Source organism: Musca domestica, unplaced genomic scaffold (assembly GCF_030504385.1).
Source record: "Musca domestica strain aabys unplaced genomic scaffold, Musca_domestica.polishedcontigs.V.1.1 19, whole genome shotgun sequence".
Taxonomy (NCBI): Eukaryota; Metazoa; Arthropoda; class Insecta; order Diptera; family Muscidae; genus Musca; species Musca domestica.
This window is the reverse complement of record NW_026712245.1, coordinates 2,232,683-2,255,209: the sequence shown is the minus strand read 5'-3', so window position 1 is coordinate 2,255,209 and position 22,527 is coordinate 2,232,683. Positions and strand designations below refer to the sequence as shown.

Here is a 22,527-nt window from a genome sequence, read left to right as displayed (position 1 = left end):
GGCCACATCGAATGATATATAACCTCTGTATCCACATGGTTGAGGGCGTAAAAATATATTTTGCCAGGAATCCAAACCCCTCCCCCCCACTCTGCTACGTCCATATTGTACCACATTCATTGTAAATCTCTATTGATGTATGTGTATATGTTTTTTTTTTGTCTTTTACCTGTTCCATGGGAAATTCATTTTGTTCATCACCATCAACACTTCCGGCATAGACATCAACGATTTCCACTTCCGTCAGGCCGGTCTCCAATGTTATGGTCTTGTTGTAGAGCAAATCTGTATTTGAGCGATATTCGCCAATAAATCGTCCCGTCAGATAGCGGACTGTGAGAGCTGTAATGAGACAGAAGAAGACGACGAAGATGAAAAAAAGATGATGAGAAATGTGACATGGGGATTGTCAGAACAAATGACAGGAACAACAATAACGAGAAAACAAAACAAAGTAGGTAACAAATTTGTCATTTTTTTGTCATACGCAGAGAACTATGGACATACACACACATACATACATACATACATGTATGTATGTGTACTATACATTTGTACATATGGCCATTACATATTTCATGCATTTTAATTGCCATCAATGTTTTAACACATTGTCACAAAACGGATATGAATGAAAACCTGCCTGCCTGCCAGCATATCTTGCGGTTATATAATTTAATAGTAATTATTAAAAATTTATATTCCACAATTAAAATTAAAATATGTATTTTTTCCATTTTCATTCATTCCTGGAAATATTTTCTTGAAATGTGTAATATATCATAATTTTGCCACCGCACAAGGCCAGCCGAAACGAAGAGAAAACAATCCCCATTAAATATTGAAATAAATTGCATTTACATTTGTTTTGTTTATACCTCAGGTTTCACTCTTATTTTTGTTGTAAGAAAAATCGGCAAGTTTTCCCCAACGTGGGTTTTCCTCTCTGTGTGTGTGTGTGTTTGTCTGTATGGGTCTGAATTATTATTTGCCTTGTCTATCATAATAAGGTCTTTCGTTTATTACAAAATGCTCGTAAATAAATGTACATTTGGCTTACACAATTCTCTCTGCACGTTTGCCTTTTGTCTGGCCTTTATAGATGTAAGCATATTATAAGAATAATAATAATATCGGATTATGAATGAAAGCACATGGTGGTAAGAAGGTAGAAAAGATCTGAATCCTTCTCCCCCTTCCTTTTGGCCATTATCCCATCTCAGTTTGCATAAGAAAATTTGGCAAATTATTATTATCTGCAATATAGTTTAGGGCTATATGAGAGGTAATAATTCTCAAAACTACATGGAATTACATTTGGAAAAGGGGAGGTGGGGGGAGTAGTCGATAATAAGGCATTATTATCCAAAAAAATGGAAATTTGATAATTAACAAATGGTGTGAATGACAAATAGGCAGTAATTTCCTCCAAAAATATACATAATAATGCCAAAGGATTTTTTGATGGAGAAAGGAAAAGAGGAGAAGTCATGGGGAGGCAAAATGGGCTGTAAGAAAGGGAAATTTTATCATTAAGAGTGCCATAACAAATGTCCTATAATGTGTCATATTTATGAGATTTCGTTTGCATTTGGTCTTATATAGCCAAATTATTGGGAATATTTTATAAATAATTAATATTTTATGGGTTATATAAAATATAATGAAATCAAGTAGGGAATATTTCTTCCTTTGAAAGTATCTCCAAAAAGTTGGCCATTCCTAGAATATTGGGTCTAATTCGAAGAAAAAACACAAAAATAGCGCTTTAATTTCGATAAACTCATTTTAATTTTTGTAACCAACTTAGAGGCGATTTTGGGTGAAATATGTTATTTTTACAGCTTATTTTTTTTCCGAGCGGTGACTTATGGTTCTGTGGAGAATATGTTTCCTTTTGAAATTTAGGGGTAAAGTAAACCATTTTGTTGGGTTTTGTGACAAATTGAAGAAAGGTATAAAATTAGAATTTAAATTCTAATAAATTAATATTTTTGGAAGATCCAACTTAGAGCCGATATTTTGGTGGTATGTGTTATATATTTAGATTCCTTTTGGTTGGTGACTCATGGTGAAATTTTATGGAGAACATTTTGTTATTTAACAGCATTCCTGAAAATGGATTTTTCTTGGAGTTTAGGCACCAATTTTAAAAGCTCTCAAATTAGCCATAATAGTTAAAAAAAACGAGAGTTTTTGTTTATACCTAAATTTCTAACGATTTTTGGTGACTATATATCATTTCTACATTTTTCTCTTATTCGGTGACTCATAGTGAAATTCGATAGGGAATATTTTTTTCATTCGCACTTTTCCTCTAAAATGTAGATTTATTAGCGTTTTGGAGACCAATGCGAAAATTGCCTCAATTTAACCATAAAATTGCATTTTTTGAATTTTACCCAAATTGGAACCCCTCTATATCACTTGTATATGTTCGCCCTACAGATTTTCCGTCTTCAGAGACCTTTAGTGAAATTCGATGAAGAATATTTGTCTCATCGACATCATAGTCAAAAAATGGGTATTTTTGGTATTTTGACCCAAATTTAGAAAATACCCAAAAACCCAAAAAATGCAAAAAAAATATTTTTTCGTTTTCAAAGTCGCAGCTGATATTTTCCCCATTATATGTTAGACCTACCAATTTTCTGTCTTCGGCGACTTATAGTGAAATTTTATAAAGAATATTTTTGCTATTGACATCAAAGTTCAAAAATTAGTACTTTTGGCATTTTGATCGCAATTTGGAAAATACCCAAAAAAAAAAAAAAAAAACAAAAAATTGCAAGTATTTTTTTCTTATGTTTTCTAAGTCAACCGATATTTTCCCATTATATGTTTGACCTACCGATTTTCTGTCTTTGGCGATTTATAGTGAAATTTGATAAAGAATATTTTTGCTATTGACACCAAAGTCCAGAAATTAGTACTTTTGGCATTTTGATCGCAATTTGGAAAATAACCAAAAAAAAAACCTAAAAATTGCAAATGATTTTTTTTCGTTTTCTAAGGCAGAATCGATATTTTCTTATTATATGTTCGAACTACCGAAATTTTTGAAATTTTTGTATTATTTAAAGTAGCCTAATTTTTTTTCTTAAAATTTAAATTTGTTTTTAAAGAAGAAAATCGAAATTGTATTTTTATTGATTCTTTTTTGAAAAAGCTAAAATTTTTAAAATTTAATAGAATATATTTTTTCACCGATATCAAGGCCTTGAATTGAAATATTCTTCGAATTTTTTGTTTTCCTCGCGTTTGAGGGGAAATAAAAATGTTCATCCTGCTAGAACTGAATGGCAATTCTGCCTTTCCTTTATTTTCCATGTTTTTTTTTTTTTTCGTTTTCAATCACCAATATAATTGTTGGGATTATGTGCGTCGGTGTTGAGTCTATTTCAAATATCTCTTTTATACATTTTCCCATTCCAATTCCTTTGAGACAACAATAAGCGATGTTCGCAAAGTAAAATTCCAGCTAATATTAGTTGATTATAGGAAGACAAGAGACAAAAAAAATCCAATTTTGTGGTTCACAGGAAGAAGGAAAAATATAAAAATTGAAATGTCAAGGTAACATGAGGAAATGTTTTTCCGAGAAAATCAACATATGTATTTCCTCAATGAAAAACAACTATGAATGAAGTTGTGGTACTTCTACGGCAGCTGTTGAATTTATTTTGTCATAAAAATTGAGTATTTTTTTGGGGGATAGAAAAAGCTATCTGTTATCATCATTCTCCCCTTTATCACTCATAAAGTGGATTTTATTCCAGTGAATTTTTGTCTTGAAACACATCTATGCATTAGTTTTGTAATTTTCTATTTTATTTGTTTTGTCTATACCACTTCCCTTTGATTTGCAAGCGTTAATGTTATTTCTCATTAAGACTCTTCTTTAAAGTTGCCGTAATGGATTTCCCCCTATCCAAGTCCATTGGGAAAAGTATATAATATATGGCAAATGAAAAATTCCAGGTAAAATTAGAAAAGTGTTTGATAATATTTTTTTATATTGAAAAGAGGTTGGTGGAAATAAAAACCAATCAGCCACGAAGAAATAATCATAAAATTGTCAAAGAGAAATTAAATAAAATTATTTTTTCGCAGAAGAAAAATCAAGAGATTTTTAATTGAAGAAAAAATAAATTAATGAAAAAATCATGAATGAAATGTACTATATGCACATAAAATATACATTTACACATTTTATCGTCATATATTTCCCCCCTCCCCAAGACAACATAATTAGCCAATTATGATATGTACATCCGCAAATATTAATATTTATGTGAATAAATATTTATATGAATAAATATTTGTATACTCAGAATATACCTTGATGGCACTGAGCCAAATCCATTCATAATACAATAATTTCAAAATATGCGTCAACATATGTATGCGCGCCATCTATGTGTCACAAATTTATGACAGCCATACTTCGTGGCATCTTTATTTATGTCCCACATTTAATGTTATTTTTATTTCTAAACGATATTAGCGAAAATACAAATAATCATTTAATTAAAAATGCGAGGCCAAACCAATTAGTGTCTTGTTTTTATTGGATTCTTGATTAGAAAAATATTAAAATAAATAAATAAATTGATTGGTAGATGGCGCAAATGTTGTATATTTGTTAAACGTCAAAGATCTATTTAAAAATATACAATATATTTTTTTAATTATATATTACTTGTTGTTATTTTGCGACATGGAATAAATTAAGGTACATACACGTCTCAAAACAGGTGTATTTTTTAGTGGGAATTCCAATGACATCTTGTTTTTTATTTATTGACGTGATGTATGACTGAAGGGTGAGCAATTATGGTGATTTCATGGTGTTTCAGAAGAAATTATTATTTATCATCAAAATATACAAATTCAAAAAAGAATCTTGTTATTATAATTTTTTATTTAATCCCCAGCAAATTATAATAAATATTGGAACTAATAAGGCAACAGCCCTGGGACGACATCTAGTTTCGGATTTTTTTAGGTAAACTAAAAAATAGATAGGCTATTACATTCCCGATGTTTTTTTTTTTTGTTTTTTAAATTTATTATAGACTAAGATCGATTAAATATTTGAACATTTAAGGGAACTTTGGCGGTGGTTTTTTCAGAAGGTTGAGTGATGAATGCCATAAAATGAATCTCAGAGGCCGATTAAATAACATATTCCTAGAATCATGCGTTTGTTTAAAGTAGCGCCATCTTCACTTCAATTCAAGGTTTTTTTGTTGTTGTTGTTGGAGATTTTAAAATACCCAAAAAAACTTAAAAATTGCAAATAATTGTTTTTTCTTTCGTTTTCTAAGTTTCAACCGATATTTTTGTATTATATGTTCGACCTACGGATTTTCTGTCTTCGGTGACATATAGTAAAATTCGATAAGGAATATTTTTCTCATTTACACCAATGTCCTAAAAATGAATACCTTTGGCATTTTGACCCCTATTTAGAAAATACCCAAAGAAACTTAAAAAATGCAAATAATTGTTTTTTCTTTTGTTTTCTAAGTTCAAACCGATATTTTCGTATTATATGTTCGACCTAGCGATTTTCTGTCTTCGGTAACATATAGTGAAATTCGATAAAGAATATTTTTCTCATTTACACCAATGTGCAAAAATGAATACCTCTGGCATTTTGACCCCTATTTAGAAAATACCCAAAGAATCTTAAAAAAATTCCAATATTTTTTTCTTTCGTTTTCTAAGTTCCAACCGATATTTTCGTATTATATGTTCGACCTACCGATTTTCTGTCTTCGGTGACATATAGTGAAATTCGATAAGGAATATTTTTCTCATTTACACCAATGTCCTAAAAATGAATACCTTTGGCATTTTGACCCCTATTTAGAAAATACCCAAAGAAACTTAAAAAATGCAAATAATTGTTTTTTCTTTTGTTTTCTAAGTTCAAACCGATATTTTCGTATTATATGTTCGACCTACAGATTTTCTGTCTTCGGTGACATATAGTGAAATTCGATAAAGAATATTTTTCTCATTTACACCAATGTCCAAAAATGAATAATTTTGGCATTTTGATCCCTAATTAGAAAATACCCAATGAACTTAAAAAATGCAAATAATTTTTTTTCTTTCGTTTTCTATGTCACAGCCGATATTTTCGTATTATATGTTCGACCGTCCGATTTTCTATCTTCAGTGACATATAGTGAAATTCGATAAAGAATATTTTTCTCATTTACACCAATGTCCAAAAATGAATACCTATGGAATTTTGACCCCTATTTAAAAAATACCCAAAAAAAAAAAAAAAAATAAATAAAAATTGCAAATAATTTTTATTTTTTCATTTTCTAAGTTCCAACCGATATTTTCATATTATATTTTCGACCTACCGATTTTCTGTCTTCGAAATTCGATAAGGAATATTTTTCTCATTTACACCAATGTCCAAAAATGAATACTTTTGCCATTTTTGACCGCAATTTACAAATTAACCCAAAAAAACAAAAAAAAAAAATTCCTAATATTTTTTTCTGTTGTTTTCTAAGTCACAGCGGATATTTTCCCATTATATGTTCGATATATAGATTTTCGGTCTTCGGTGGCTCATAGTGAATTTTGATAAGGAATATTTTTCTCATTGACCTCATAGTCAATCAATGGCCAAAAATGAGTACATTTGACATTTTTACCCCAATTTAGAAAATGCCCAAAAAACCCAAATATTACAAATAAATGTTTTCTAAGTCAAAACCGATATTTTTTTTCATTATATGTTCGACCTACCGGTTTTTTTTTACGAAATATGTAGATCATGAATAATCAGATTTTAGTTTGTGGTTTGTTCAGAGCTTGCTAAATTGAGAACTACTTCTTATTTATAAAAAAACTGGTGGAAAAAAATATGATGTGTTGACATGTAGATGGCGCCCTCTAAATATGAGTGGTCAGACAAAATAAATTTTCCTGTTTTTTGGTGCTAGATCATGAATACTTAGATTTTAGTTCGGGGTTTGTTCAGAGCTTGCTAAATTATACACTACCTCTTATTTATTAAAAAAAAAACTTGAGAAAAATATGATGTGTTGACATATAGATGGCGCGCTCTAACCATGAGTTGTCGGTCAAACAAAAGAAAATTACAATTTTTTTGGTGATTTTCTTAAAAATCACAAGTAATTTATTCGGATTTTTGTCTTTTGACTAAATTGGTTTGGCATAAATGTCGAGTTTATGTTGTCTGACAAATAGAGGGAGCTCTTATCGCATCGGTTTTCGGAATTTATTTAATATTCATTTTTTTAAGGAAGAGCATCCTCAAAAATTGTTGTGGTTAGTTCAAAACTTGCAAAATTGCTCATTACTTATTATTTATGGAAAAAAACTAAGAAAAGTTGTTATATGTGTGACGTATAGATGGCGCCCAATTAACAAGAACATATTTAACACATTTCTGAAACCTGTTTATTTTGAACTGCTCCATCTACATTCCACATTAGTGTGTTAAAGGAAAGATGTGCATAAATAATTTGAGATCTAATTGTAGAGGACGTTAAGCGCTTTATTTTAAATAATCCTTCTAAGCTTTGTTATATTTTCTGAAATAATTTTTCAATTTAAAATCACTGTTTTATTTCAATTTTTTTAATAAAAGTTTATTGTCCTGTTGTATGTCGTTCTAACATCGCCATTCCATTTTTTCCTTGGCATCCAAACTCATGTTACGATTTCATGGGAAAATTTCAACTGTTATAAACGTTTTGCTCTGAATACAGAAAATTCAATTCAAGAAAACTTAAACTTGCCTCCTTCCTTTTTTCTTATGTATTATTTACATATTGCATAAATGCATGCCGGCATACAAGTGCATGCCAAACTGGGAATGGAAAAATAACTACACATCTTTTATAAGATATCCAAAAAGGAAGGAGGAAAATAATACAAACATGGACATGAACTTTGGAAAAAATATATATAATATAACACATACTCGTACAAGGTTGCCAGTGGAGAATGTTACGGTACAACATGTTATGCACATTTTTGTTTTGTATCAGGGTCCAGAAGTTAAGATTGACTGGGAGTGTTGTTGGATAGTTTATTTTTTTATTTATTTATCTTTTTTTGTTTAGTTTTCTATTGACACATTTTCCTGGAAATTGAATTTGTCCGTTTTATGTGTATGTGTGTGCTTTAATTTATATTTTCAATGTCAATATTTATTTATCATTTAAGTGGTGTTCTAAGAGCTTGGGGGGAAAATGTTGGGCAAAAAAATCTCCTTCCCATAACTAAAATTTTTTTGTGAACATTTCAAATTAAAAAAAATTTTCGGTATTATTTCCTTGTCTATTTTTATTTAAATAATAAGTTATTTTTATTAAATTCTAAAATTTAATTTTTAGCCCAATTTCTTTCCAATATGAAAATTATCTTTGTTGTTTCCTATCAAAATGTTTTTGGTGGAGATTTATTCAGAGCATATCTATAAAATAGTCCGATGAAAAAAAAAAAAAAATTCAACCAACTTCAGACTGCTGGCATTTCTAAGCCACTCGTCCGACAGCTGTTAAAATCATTCCAGTGACAGCTCATTATATTGCATACAAGCGTACAAAAGCATTTTGGAGAGAATTTTCCGGAAAAAAAGTTATTCGGGATAGAGTTCAAGCGTGATAGTGTGATTTCTTTATATTTGGCTGGAAATCCACAAGTGGCTATAGATAGAGCACTCCAGCATTTAAATGTGAATAAATCTTTTGTGTCTCGTACCATCCCTCGTTAACGTGATACTGCCGGCGTAGCCTGACGTCAAGGAAGTGGACAGAAGAAAACAGCAACATCAGCAGAAATGGTTCGAAAAGTAAAGAAACGACTTGAACCCGCGTTGCAGTGGTCGAAATATGACTCGTGATCTGAACATATCGCAATATTCCATTCGGCAAATATTGAAAAATGAGCTCGGGGTAAAGCCATTGAAATTCCAAAAAGTGCAAAAACTTACACTGCATCGGAAAGAAAATAGACTCAAAGAGCTAAAGAGTTGCTTCGCTTGGCCGAAAGTGGTGAACTGCCGAATTTGGTTTTCACTCTCCGATGAGAAAACATCCGTTGTCCAGCAGTTTGATCATGTTTACTTGCCAAAGAGGTCAGCTGAAAATATGCACCTTCGGCTGGCCACCAGAACTCAAGCGCCGGTCATGGTGATGGTGTGAGCGGCCGCCATAACAGCCGATGATCGCTCTCCGCTCGTAGTAATCGACCGTGGCATCAGAAAAAATGCCGAATATTATCGCGAAAATATTCTGGAGGGTATATTAAAGCCTTGAGCACGCAAACATTTGGCCGCAGAACTTGGACATTCCAACAGGACTCAGCACCGTCGCACTGTGCACGCACCGCCCAAGAATGGTTACGCGCACAATAACCACCAAAATCTCCGCATACCAATTGGACTATTAGGTCTGGAGTATTTTGGAAAGCAAGGTTGGCACTAAAAAATACCAAAGTGTCGATCACCCCAAGCTAGCGCTTCGCCGGGAATAGGCCAAAATACCGCAGAGCAACATTCGGGCGGCATGTGACGGTTTCATTGGCAGTTTGAAGGTCATAATTCGTGCCAAAGGTAACCAATTCGAACAAATCTAAACTTATCCAAAAATTTGATTCTATTTCCGACATTTTTTTTTAAAGTAAAAAATTAAAAAAAAATTAAAATTATGGCGTTGCAGTTGTTTTATCTCACCCGGAATATTAAAAACTATTTTGAAAATATTGTGATGTTAAACAAACAACAAATGCTAATTTTAAAAATAAAATTGGGATCAATAATCTGTTAATATTAGGAAATGATTCAATTATTGTCCATTATTCTGTGGGAAAATGTATATTCCAGTGAAAAGGAAATTATTGCTCAAAACCACTTTCTAAAATTCAAATTCATATTTTCATTTTTTTCTTAATTTTCCAAAAATACAAAAATTTGCCGTATCAATGAACTTTCGTCCACATGCCAACAAAAATTAATTCGTTAGTAAATCACGACCCCGTGTACGAGACGATCCATCATGGTAATAATTTTGGAAAATTTTCATCGATAAATAACTAAATTGAAATTTTTTTTTGGTTTGTCCTCTATCAGGCCACGCCGCAAATAGAGTCATTGAACTTTTCTTTTTGGTCATTAAAACCAAAAAAATTCATAGAAACAATCGAAAAACAAACTTTCACCCCCACAATCATCGAGACATATTGCTATGACATGTCATGTCAAGGTCTAATATCGCACTCGTTCTCTTCGGTATTCGATATGGGGTCAATAAAATTTTCCAAATCCATAGCAAAACAGAATTTTTTTTTTTGGGTGACCAAAAAAAATTATTTTTGATTGATGTGATTGAATCATGTTAGACAAACTCAAATTCACTCACTCACATGGGCTTGATACTTTCCACTTTTACCTCCCAAATAGTATCCTCATCACCCCCTTAAATTTTCGTTATCATGAGACTGAAGACCACTAACGATAACCTTCAATGCCATAGCATGGAAACCAATTTGTGGGTGTGTGCTGTACAGGTAGCTGGGTAAAGGTAATACATTCACATCAATATAATTGCATTTTGTGTTCTGTTTATGATGCTGATGAGTGGTGTCCCCCTCTTTCACTCCGGCATTGAGACAGGAATGCCAGAGGACAGTCATAAGTAGACAACTTTGTCATTTTCATGGAAAATTATTATGAACATAAAAGCCACAGGAAATGACTGATATGTTGCATACATATTGTTTTTGCAAGGAATAAGAACAGGATAGTTGTAATTGAATATAAGATGGGGGGAAATTAATAGGGAAAAGTAGTGGAAAATTCAATTTTCCTGTGGTATTTTCCTCATAAAATATACATTACGATGTACCAAAAAAATGGACTAAGAGCTATCCACCTCATTTTAAATGAAGTACTCGCACCGGTTACAATAGAACGCCATCTATATGTAGATATTATACAAATCGATTATTACCTGTGACATACTTATTTGTGAGCATACTTGGAGGCTGACAATTAAATATTAATCAAAAGACTAAATAATTCCTGATCAAAATTCCAAAGCAATCGAAAAGAGTCGATTTTAACGCCCTCTATATGTGGACATTATTCAAAGACTTATTAATTTCTGAGCATACTTTGAGGAGGATAATTAAATATTAATCAGAAGCCAAAAGGATTCATAATCAACCAATTGGCAAATGCTGAGATTTGAAATTAAATGGAATCTTTGGTAATCAAGGGAACCAATCGGATACATCTTCAACTTTTAGATTTTCGAGAATGGAGCAAAAATGTTCTTGGTACGCCATCTAGATATGGAAATTTGAAATTGTTATTAAATCGAGAAATATAAAGAGATGAAGATATTTTTCGGCTTGGGGAAAAGTTACTTAGGGGTTGAACAAACATGTCCGTTCATCACTTAAATTATAGACGAATTGATCTGAGAATTTCAAGGGAGCGCCATCTTCATGTTGAGTTTCGTTAATGAAATAATTGTATGAGAAGTTCGGAAAGAGGAGGTATGAAATTAGTATAAATTGAAGAGTAAGTTAGCAGACGGTTGGCCAACAAACTCTCAGGCAACATGACTAAGGCTAGACTCATAATAATTGACCTGTGGATCCCTTATGCTGCTGAAGTGCGCCATCTTGATCTTGATTTTCAGTAAACGGTTAATAGACTGGGAAATAAAATCCGATAACACAAAAAATACTTTTAAATACTTTCGGTGGTTAAATAAATCATGCCTGATTCATTCAAATTCCAGAAATATTGCCTGAGGATCAGCGGTGTTTAACTGGTGCGCCATCTTTATGTTAAATTTGATTAAATGAGCATTTGCCATAGAACAGCAAACTGATATTAATTCGTAAAGGACGTGGGAGGGCGAATTGAATAAAAATAAAGAGTAAATTATTCGACAACTGACTCACATATTCACCATCAACCCACAGACCAAGCAGATAAAACTAGACTTCTAAAAATTTCCTTGCGGATCCCTATTGAGGTGAAGAAGCCCCATCTTGATGTTGATATTGGATAAACAAGTGATTAACCGAGGAATATAATTTTATAAGCCTACTTTTAAGGAAAATAAATTATAAATAAGACATTGAGTGATTGTCCGATTTAATTGCGATTGTTGTGAAAGCGCCATCTTTAGGTTAATATTGGAAATTAAAATATTGAAAATTAAAAATGTAAAAGCATACTTCAAGGCAAAAATAAATTGTAAGAAAAAAGTTCGAGACTCTCATTCATCCTTAAAATCTCAGACTAAAATAAGTTGAAACAGCGCCATCTTCATGTTAAAGATCGGAAAATGAGTATTTGTCAGAGAAGTGACTAACATATAGATGGAGTTCTTCAAAATTTATTGAATGACTCACTATCAACGCTCAGATCAAATTATTAGGTGAACAATTATGCTTTCGGGTCACTAATGCTCTAGAAGTGCACCATTTTGGGTTAGAAATGTACACTTATAATCCCAGTTTAACCGAGTAAAATATGTATTGTAATGATTACGCTTGGGTTAATTATACAAATTAATTATTTCAATTCCAAATTTCAACATCAAGATGGCGCTGTTTTACAGCTGAGTATTTCTTTGATAATTTATTGATTTAACAGACAATTTCACTCATCATCAAGACTCCAGACAAACTGGTTGAAGTATTGTTCTTGAAAATTTATTTTGGTCTTTTTGTCAAGACTAAATGGCTAAGCTATAAATAATGGTTAGATGTATCTGATACTGTGAAGGAGCGCCATCTTGAGGTTGATATTTCGTAAACAAGATGTTGCCTGAGAAATGGAAATGCATATGCCTATTTAGGGCGAGAAAATAAATTATTGTAATGATGAAGCTTGGGTTAATTATTATTCTTAAAAATCCCAGACTAATTAAGTGAGGATCAAAAATATTGTAAAACAGCGCCATCTTAATGTTAAAATTGGGCAACTAAGTTGTTGTCTTAGAATTGAATCACATAAAGATGGGAAAATGATAAATAATCACAGTAGTGATATTTGACAGACTAGCTGATTTTGAAATTTAGTTGGGATTTAGGATTTTGAAATTTAGTTGGCCGTTTCACTGTTAACGGTCAGACCAAAGGACTATGCTGGTGGTTGATAAAAGCTATTGCCTGAGAAATAGAAATTTGCTAACATACTTTTAGGCGATTAAATAAATATCAATAATTAATGTTGAGTGTCTTATAACAGACAAATAGATTTAGAAACCAAAATGTGTAAAGCAGCGCCATCTTGATGTTCATATTAGGAAAAGGAAAGAAAAGGAGTCTCAGTATTTATTGGCATGTAGATGGGGGAATGATAAAAAGTAATAGATGTGATTCTTTTTATACTTTTAAAGGCATTCGGTTGGTTCCTAGGCGGTTTATGCATTTTTTTGAGATCCTCATTTCAGGGATCGACTAAAGATCCTAAATTTTCCGTTTTTTTTAGATCGACCAAAGATCCTAAACATTATAATACAGCACCATCTTGATGTTGATATTGGGAAAAGGAGTGTTTGTCTATGAATTGATTGACATGTAGATGGCGAAATGATAAATAATAACAGAGGTGATACTTTTTATACTTTTGAAGAATCCTGGTCTAAAAATGAGATACTCGATTACATCTCAAATATTTTAACAAATTTAAATTTGTTTTCCTTTTTGTTTTAATTTCGAAAATGTTGTATTTGAACCACCCACCACGTTTTTTTACGATTCGAAATTACGTGCAAATTTTCACAGCATTAAACGTTTAAGTGATTTTCCTCTTCCAAAAAAAAAAAAAAAACGCCGAAAGTTCACAACAAATTGTACTGTAACAAGGTCTTTTACAGAGAACAAAAGGTGCGCCTAGTCATCAGTTTACACCTCCATGTAATAAATTGTTGAATTTCGTTGTACAATTGTTCTTGCCTCCTCGATTAATGTTTATTGTTAATAAAAATCAACAGGAGAGCAACAACAAAAGAAGAAAAAAAGGCAAAATAAAAACAATTGCCAGTGCAAAAAGTGCATATGGAAAGGTAGGTGTAATAGATGTGAAGGTGGCTACAACTTGGCAGGGAAAGTGGAAAATTTTAGTAAAGAAGCTGAAGCTGAACAAATAAACAAAATTCTACGCTGTCCATGTAAATAAACAAACAAACTATAAAGTATATTTTGAAAAACGAAAAGGAAAAAAAAACAAAACAAAAAATGAAAAACTAAGATATTTAAATAAGAGCACTAACAACAAGTGGCCGGCCATTAGGATGTATAATGTGCTTGGAAAACAAAAAAAAAAAAAAATTATTTCACCACTTTTTTCTTTCCACTTTTTGGGTGGGGGATCATCTTCCTCTTCTCTTTTACATGACCTGCCTGGGAAAATTCTCGACAAATAAATGAAAACAGCAGGTGTCCAAATAGCTTAACAATTAATGCCTATGGAAAACATCTGAAGCTATTCTACAATGACTTTTGAGGTAAGACCATAAGAGGAACCAAAGAATTTGCTATCGAAGCGATGGATGGCTGGCTAGCAGACGTTGGAAGAATTTGAGGCAGGCCAACTAAAAAACTCACACACACACATGAATTTCAAACATTTTGTTTACACTGTAAGAATTTAAGTTTTTGTTGTTGTTGTTGTTGCATATCATTGCGAGGTGAAAAATCTTAGCAAAAAAAAAAAATATGCAGCTCAACACCATAAAAAAAATGCCATAAACACCTAAGCAATGAATGTACCGTTCGGCCGACCGACCGAATACCGTAAAGCTTTTTAAGTGGGTCGTCCGTCCGTCGATCGTTAGTTGTGGCTATGCAGTTGTAATTTTTTAAATTTTGTATATGTGCTATAGGTGTATTGTTAGCCAAAAAAAAATTGAAATTAATTCTATTCAGTTGCTGCTAGATTTTTATCTTTAATATGCTATTCAGGTCAAAGCTTAAGTATTAAGATTTGCATGTGTGTATGTGAGTATTTAGCATTTTTTTGTAAAGAACAATTATTTATTGTTTTAATGCTAATCTCGGGCATTTAGCATTGTTTGTTATAATATTGTATTGAAAAAATAAAAATGGAGATTATTTATTAAAGAATAATAATCACATGTATAAAACAATGCAAAATAAAAGATTTAGCAATGGTCGCAAATTTTCAAAATATGTATTTGCGATTTTAGACCCGATAATAGAGTATTTTTTGAATTAATCCAATTTTAAAAATCTATGTTTTTAATATTTTTAAAAGATTACAGCTCTGGTAGTCGTTTCTTTTTTTTGTAATATTTTATGTAGGATAATATAATGCATCTAGATCGTCGATTTAAAATTTCTTTTTTTTTTCGGAGGTATAGTGAACATCGGCGATTTTTAAATATTTATACTAAGAGCTTTTACCGCTGCGACGTTATTCTCTAAAAATTCAAGTTTCAATGGTAGTCGATTTTTTTAAATATTGTTTCCAATCATTCTCGATCATCATAGTTTCTCCATTTTGAATTAAAAATTAAATTAAAGATCTGATGAGAGAAGATCTAAAATCAATTATGAACTCTAGTCCTGATGGTGCTAATTTTTTAACTATTTTTTCATTTGTTGTACGCTTAGCCTCTAGGATTTTTTAGAATTTTTCTAATGACTAGCCTAGAACTCTGGGCCCTATAATTACAATTTTAAAAACTTTTATGCCTGAACCTCTGTGGTTTTTAATATTTCCCTAAGGACTTAAGCCTAGGGCTCTGGTCCTGATAATGATATTTTTTAATATATATTGGCTTACTCCTTCTGCTGCCTCTCTCACAAAGGGGTCAAATTTTTGAATAATTATATCTCTCAAAAAAGTGTCAAAAGAGGCTTTTCTATTAACACAAAATCTGGTGCAAAGATGAAATATATCGGTCCACCCCTTTCTGATACCTATACCACAAAAAGGGGTCAACATTTTGAATAATTGTACAATTCAAATAAAGCTAAATTAGCATTCGATTCTCTTCAAATCTACTTTTTTAGTACTGAACAAAATAAATGAACAATTTGTTCAGTTTGAAAACATATATTAAATGTTTATACTTTGTCTCCAAATCCATAATTTTCAAACTTTCCGGGGAGGATATTAGTAAAACTATTGCACACTGGACCCGCATCCAATTGTTCTGTCCAAAACTATGTAAAGTCTCCAAATATAAACCTTAGAAACCAATAGTGACCTCAATATCAAATTTTAAAATTTAAGTTTTACCCCTCCACCCAATACCAAATATAGCACCATTCAGTACTTTTCGTACAATTATAGTACACATTTTCAAAAAAAAAAAAAACTTCATATTTCAATTCCAGATACCAACAGAAACCTCAATATCAATTTTCGGGATTCCAGCCCTATTTCTTCATCCAATACCAAATGTGGTACCATTTAGTACTTTTCGCACAAATTTGGAACGCATTTCATAACGACCGCCAAATCTCATACACAGATACCATCAGAAGACTAAATATCAAATTAATGAGTTTAATATCTATTTTTCACCAATTATAGTACACATTTTCGAAACCACAATATCAATATCTCAATTCCAAAAACCAGCAGTGAACTCAATATCAAATTTAGGGATTCCATCCCTATCCCTTCACCAAATACGAAATTTAGAACCATTTAGTATTTTTCGTACAATTATAGAATAAATTTCCAAAACTATCTCCATATGTCAAGGCTACACATAAACATCGGCCCTTAGAATTAAATTTCAGATTTCAAACGCTGTATGTTCACTCAATACCAAATTGTACCAAATATGGTACTATGTAGCACTTTTCATGCTCCTGTACTACACATTGCCAAAACCACCTCTTCATCACAAACCTACCATCAACAGGGACACCAATAAAATATTTCAAAATTCCGCCTTTTTTCTTTTGCCCTTAACCAAACTGATCCAAATTTAGTACCATTTTGGTACAGTTCGCCAACTTAGTATACTTTTCCAAAACCACCACCATCATATATCAAGCTTACTTCCCAACCTTAATTCGTATACCAAATTTCGAATTGTTAGCTGTTTACGTTCTCATAATACCAAGTCGTATTATTTTTGGAATTTAGTACGATTTAGAACTTTTCGTAACCCTTAAGTTCAAATTTCCAAAAAACTTTTGGTACATCTATTCTGCACTCCATCAGTGACTCTCGTACTAAATTGCAGAATTATATCTCATTCCGTTTATCCTATAAAAATTAGTACATTTTTAGTAGTTTTCGTACGAATTTTCAAAAACCCAGCCTTATCACACGCCTATGCACCAAGACTGACGACCCTCGTGCAAAATTTCAAGATTATATCTTAAGTCAGGGTGTTAATTCTCATTCAGTCAGTTATTTCACTACTATTTTATATATATATATATAGAGATGGAGAGTTTATCCGGATAACACGTAATGTTGTAAATCAGCTACTTTTTGAAGTAAATGTTGAATTTAAAAGCATTTTTATATCCTGAAATTAAATTGCTAACATTAAAAAAAAAATAGTAACTACTGATAAAACTGATGCTATTTTGGGGTCTCGATGTTATAGCCTTCCCAGCAGTGAAGTGAATATTTTTTTTTAATAAAAAATTCTAAGCCTGGTTATTTTAAAATAGTAAAAAATTAATACTTCATTTTTTTTCTATTTTTAAATGACATGTTTTTTTAATTGAAAGAAAAAAACACAAAATAAAATTTTCCTCTTTCCATTAAGAAGATTTTCCATAACATGCTATAAATAAAATAATAATATTTCTTTCACTTTGTTTGTGATTAAAAATAGTAACAATAGGCCATGCATTTGAATCAATGTCACGGTGAAGTTTTTCCTCACCCACGACCCCCCTTCTCACCCACCTCCTACACACTTTGAGCAACTTTCCTTTAGCTGTTGTTCTGTTGTGTATTACAGTCTTGGGGAAACTACATGATGCAATTGTATGTAATAGATATTACCTCAGTTGATATAACAAAGTTTTGTTGTTATTGTTTTTCCTACTTCTAAATGGTTTGCTAAGAGTATGATATGTAATATGTAAAGATGTGGGGGTATGTATGTATTTTATGTATGTATATAACATGTTGTCAAGACAAGCAAAAAAAAAAAATGGCAGAATGTCAATCAATAACAGTTTTTGTTTTGATGCCCACACTCGGTTTGTAAACAAGGCTCTTATGAGCGTTGGAAGTTGACTTACCTGATTTACCAACATCAGCATGGCCAATAACCGCAATGCGAACTCTGGGTATGGCAGTTTTGTCTTCAGCCTTCATTTTGATATTAACTGGAAAAGAAGAAAGACAGGAAAAAAACAGACATTATTGAAAAGAAAGCCAAGACCAGACATTTTTTATGTTATGATGCTGAACTTATGAAGAACAGGGATTTCAAAGAATTTTTAAGGATTTAGTTTTTTTTAAGAAATATATATTTTTTTTTGAATTTTTTTTAAGAAAAAATTTTAATTTTTTGTGTGTGTGTGTCTCTGAGCGAAAAGATGTCCATCGATTGTCATATTTTTCGAGAAACATGTCACTAGCATATCATGTGACATGTCTGTGAACTATAAGACCACATAATTCTGAACAAAAAAAAATATAAAATATATAATAAATTCTATTAATTTGTAATAGACGGATTATGTGGGTGATTCTGGGCGTATACCTGCTGACATCAATTATACGCACCATTAATCATGAATTGTGTTGGAAACTAAAAAAAAATAGAGATTTATTAATTTTCGTAATGACCTGTAATCCACATAAATAAGATTCATGTTTCTTTTAATGGAAAATTTTCAAAATTTTCATAAAATAAGGAAATGGTGTGGAATAAGCCTGAGCGTATTAGAGCTAAAATAAATTATACGTTGATTATCATTAAAAAAAAAATAAAATTTTTTATTTGATATCCAAAATTCACTCTCATCATTTTTTTTTTTCATTTTTAATACCCATCTTTAAAGTATATATTTAATATAAGGCGTTTATGTGCGTGATACAAGGCGTATACATATCGACATCAATCATACGAACCCAAGTTATTTATTTATCATAAATTTATTATAATGTAGGAATATACAGGGTAAGCAACAAAGTCCATAATTTTTACATTTTTTTTGTAATTTTATTAAATGAAAGCAAAAATGTCGGAAATAGCATCAAATTTTAGAATAAGTTTCGATTTCTTCAAATTGGTCATCTTTGGCACGAATTATGACCTTCAAACGGCTAATGAAACTGTCACACGCTGCCCGAATGTTGCTCTCCTGTATTTTGGCCCATTCCCGGCGAAGCGCTTGCTTGAGGTGATCGACACTCTGGTATTTTTTAGTGCCAACCTTGCTTTCCAAAATACTCCAGACACAATAGTCCAACGGATTGGTATCCGGAGATTTTGGTGGCCATTGTGTGCTGGAAATGAAGCGAGGAATCTCATTTTGGAACCATCCCTGGGTGGAGCGTGCTGAGTCCTGTTGGAATGTCCAAGGTCTGCGGCCAAAATGTTTGCATGCCCAAGGTTTTAAGAATATTTTCACGATAATATTCGGCATTTATTCTGATACCACGATCGATTAATACGAGCGCTGTTATGGCGCTACGGCCCACACCATCATCGTGGCCGGCGCTTGAGTTCTGGTGGCCAACCGAAGGTGCACAGCAACATCAGCCGAAATGGTTCGAAAAGTAAAGAAGCGACCTGATCGAAACCAGCGTCGCAGTAGCCGAATAATGGCTCGTGAGCTGAACATATCGCAATATTCCACTCGGCAAATATTGAAAAATGAGCTCGTGGTGAAGCCATTTAAATTCCAAAAGGTGCAAGAATTTACACCGCAACAGCAAGAAAATAGACTCGAAAAGAGATAAAGAGTTGCTTCGCTTTGCCGAATGTGGTGATCTGCCGATTGGTTTACAAACTGCTGGACAACGAATGTTTTCTCATCGGAGAAAATCAAATTGGACAGTTCACCACTTTCGGCCAAGCGAAGCAACTCTTCTGCTCTTTTGAGTATATTTTCTTTCTGTTGCGGTGTAAGTTCTTGCACTTTTTGGAATTTCAATGGCTTACCCCGAGCTCATTTTTCAATAGTTGCCGAATGAAATATTGCGATATGTTTAGCTGACGAGCCATTTTTCGGCAACTGCAACGAGGGTTTCGATCAAGTAGCTTCTTTACTTTTCGAACCATTTCTGCTGATGTTGCTGTTTTCTTCCTTCCGTCCACTTCCTTGACGTGACGGTAACGAGCGAAGGTACGAGACACAAAAGATTTATTCACATTTAAATGCTGGAGTGCTCTCACGATAGCCACTTGTGGGTTTCCAGCCAAATATAAAGAAATCACACTATCACGCTTGTATTCCATCACGAATAACTTTTTTTGTGGAAAATTCTCACCAAAATGCTTTTGTACGCTTGTAAACAACATAATGAGCTGTCACTGGAGTAATATTAACAACTGTCGGACGAGTGGCTTAAAAATTACATCAGTATGAATTTGCTTGCAGTTTTTTCATCACACCCTATATCCATAACTTCCTGGATCCAGGGCGTATACTCAACGTCATGGCTCATACGCCCCATTGTAAAGGTATTAAACATGAATTTTGTTTGAATTTGAAAGTATTGTATGAATTTATCGAATTCAACATGCTTTTCACTAACATAGAAAACCATAGTTTTCATTGATAATTCCAATTTTCAATTGATAATTCAACTTGATTTTCGGTACTGCGCATAATTTACTCAAACTAAAATTGATCTCTTATTTTAGGCATTTATTATTCAATTATGTTCCATCGTCATGATTCATTTCCCTTTAAAGTAGATAGATTTTCTGCCCAAATACCATTCAAATTCCATAAATTGCTATTTAATTGAATCTGTTTAAGAATAATGAAATTCCACAATTATCCATCACCATATGTTTGTTTCCAAAACAATTTAATGGTAGCATTAACCTTTAATGGCAAAGATTGGGCAAATCCGAAAAACATAACAAAACGCAACATTGCAAAATTCCAAAAAAAAAAACCAAAAACATAAACATAAATGCCTTGGAAAAATCCAGTGAAACTAAGTAAACGATGTTGCCATTCAATTCAATTCTTATCTCATTCATTAGACTTTTTCAACAAATATTTTTCAATTTTTTTCTCTTTTTATTTGATTTTCTGTAATTTATCTACGCAATATTTACCAATACAAGAGCCTACTTTTCTCTTTTCTCCATTTGTTATGCTAATATTTTTTTGTTCGTTTCAGTTCGTACATGTTTGTTTGTTTGTTTGCTTAAATTGTATTCAAAATTGTGTGTATATGTAAATTATTTGTCGTTTTCTGGCTCTTCTTTCACCAACAAAAAAAAATGCTGTTTGTTTATTTGACAAGATCACGTTTCTGCTGATTAAGAAAATATGAGCGAAGTATGAATCTGATTTATGTGTGCGATGGGTCATTTGGAAAAAAATTGAAATATATATTCCAATATTATACCAAATTCATGATTAATAAATCACTTAGGGTGCGTATGATTGATGTCGGCATTTATACGCCTTGTATTACACACATAAAGGCTTTATATTGAATAGAGACTTTAAAGATGTGTCACGGGTTTCAAATAATAATTTTATTTAAATATGATTTAAAATTAGAAACTATAAAAAAAATCCAATTAAATTAAAACTCAAACCGACGTATGATTAATTTTGGCACCAATCCTCTGAGGGCTATTCCAAATCGTTTCTTTATGAAATTTTTGAAATTTTTCCATATAAAGAAATACAGGTTAGGAAAAAAAAACTGCAACCAACTTCAAACCGCTGGATTTCTAAGCCACTCGTCCGACAGCTGTTAAAATTATTCCAGTGACAGCTCATTATATTGTTTACAAGCGTACAAAAGCATTTTGGTGAGAATTTTCCAGGCAAAAAAGTTATTCGTGATGGAATTCAAGCGCGATAGTGTGATTTCTTTATATTTGGCTGGAAAACCACATGTCGCTATTGTTAGAGCACTCCAGCATTTAGATGTGAATAAATCTTTTGTGTCTCGCACCATCGCTCGTTACCGTGATACTGGTAGTGTAGCCTGACGTCAAGGAAGTGGATGGAAGAAAACGGCAACATCAGCAGAAATGGTTGGAACAGAAAAGAAGCGAGTTGATCGAAATCCGTGTCGCAGTGGCCGAAAAATGGCTCGTGAGCTGAACAGCGATATGTTTTCGGCAAATATTGAAAAATGAGCTCGGAATGGTAAAGCCATTGAAATTCCAAAAAAGTGTAAGAACTTACACCGCAAAAGAAAGTTAAATATACTTAAAAGAGCTAAAGAGCTGCTTTGCTTGGCCGAAAGTGGTGAACTGCCGAATTTGGGTTTTCAGTCTCAGATGAGAAAACTTTCGTTGTCCAGCGGTTTGTAAACAAACAAAATGATCGTGTTTA

General features: G+C 32.2%; 1 protein-coding gene across 1 annotated transcript in view; it reads right to left on the bottom strand.

The window, feature by feature from the left end:
- LOC101899294 (ras-related and estrogen-regulated growth inhibitor-like protein) overlaps positions 1-22,527 on the bottom strand; it is a 60,906-nt gene that overhangs the window by 21,548 nt on the left and 16,831 nt on the right. The window contains exons 2-3 of the mRNA XM_005181541.4: positions 18,280-18,366; positions 170-342 (exon numbers count right to left, since the gene is read on the bottom strand). Of these exons, the coding sequence (XP_005181598.1) occupies positions 170-342; positions 18,280-18,355 (249 nt within the window). The 5' untranslated portion in view covers positions 18,356-18,366. The remainder of the gene's footprint in view (positions 1-169; positions 343-18,279; positions 18,367-22,527) is intronic.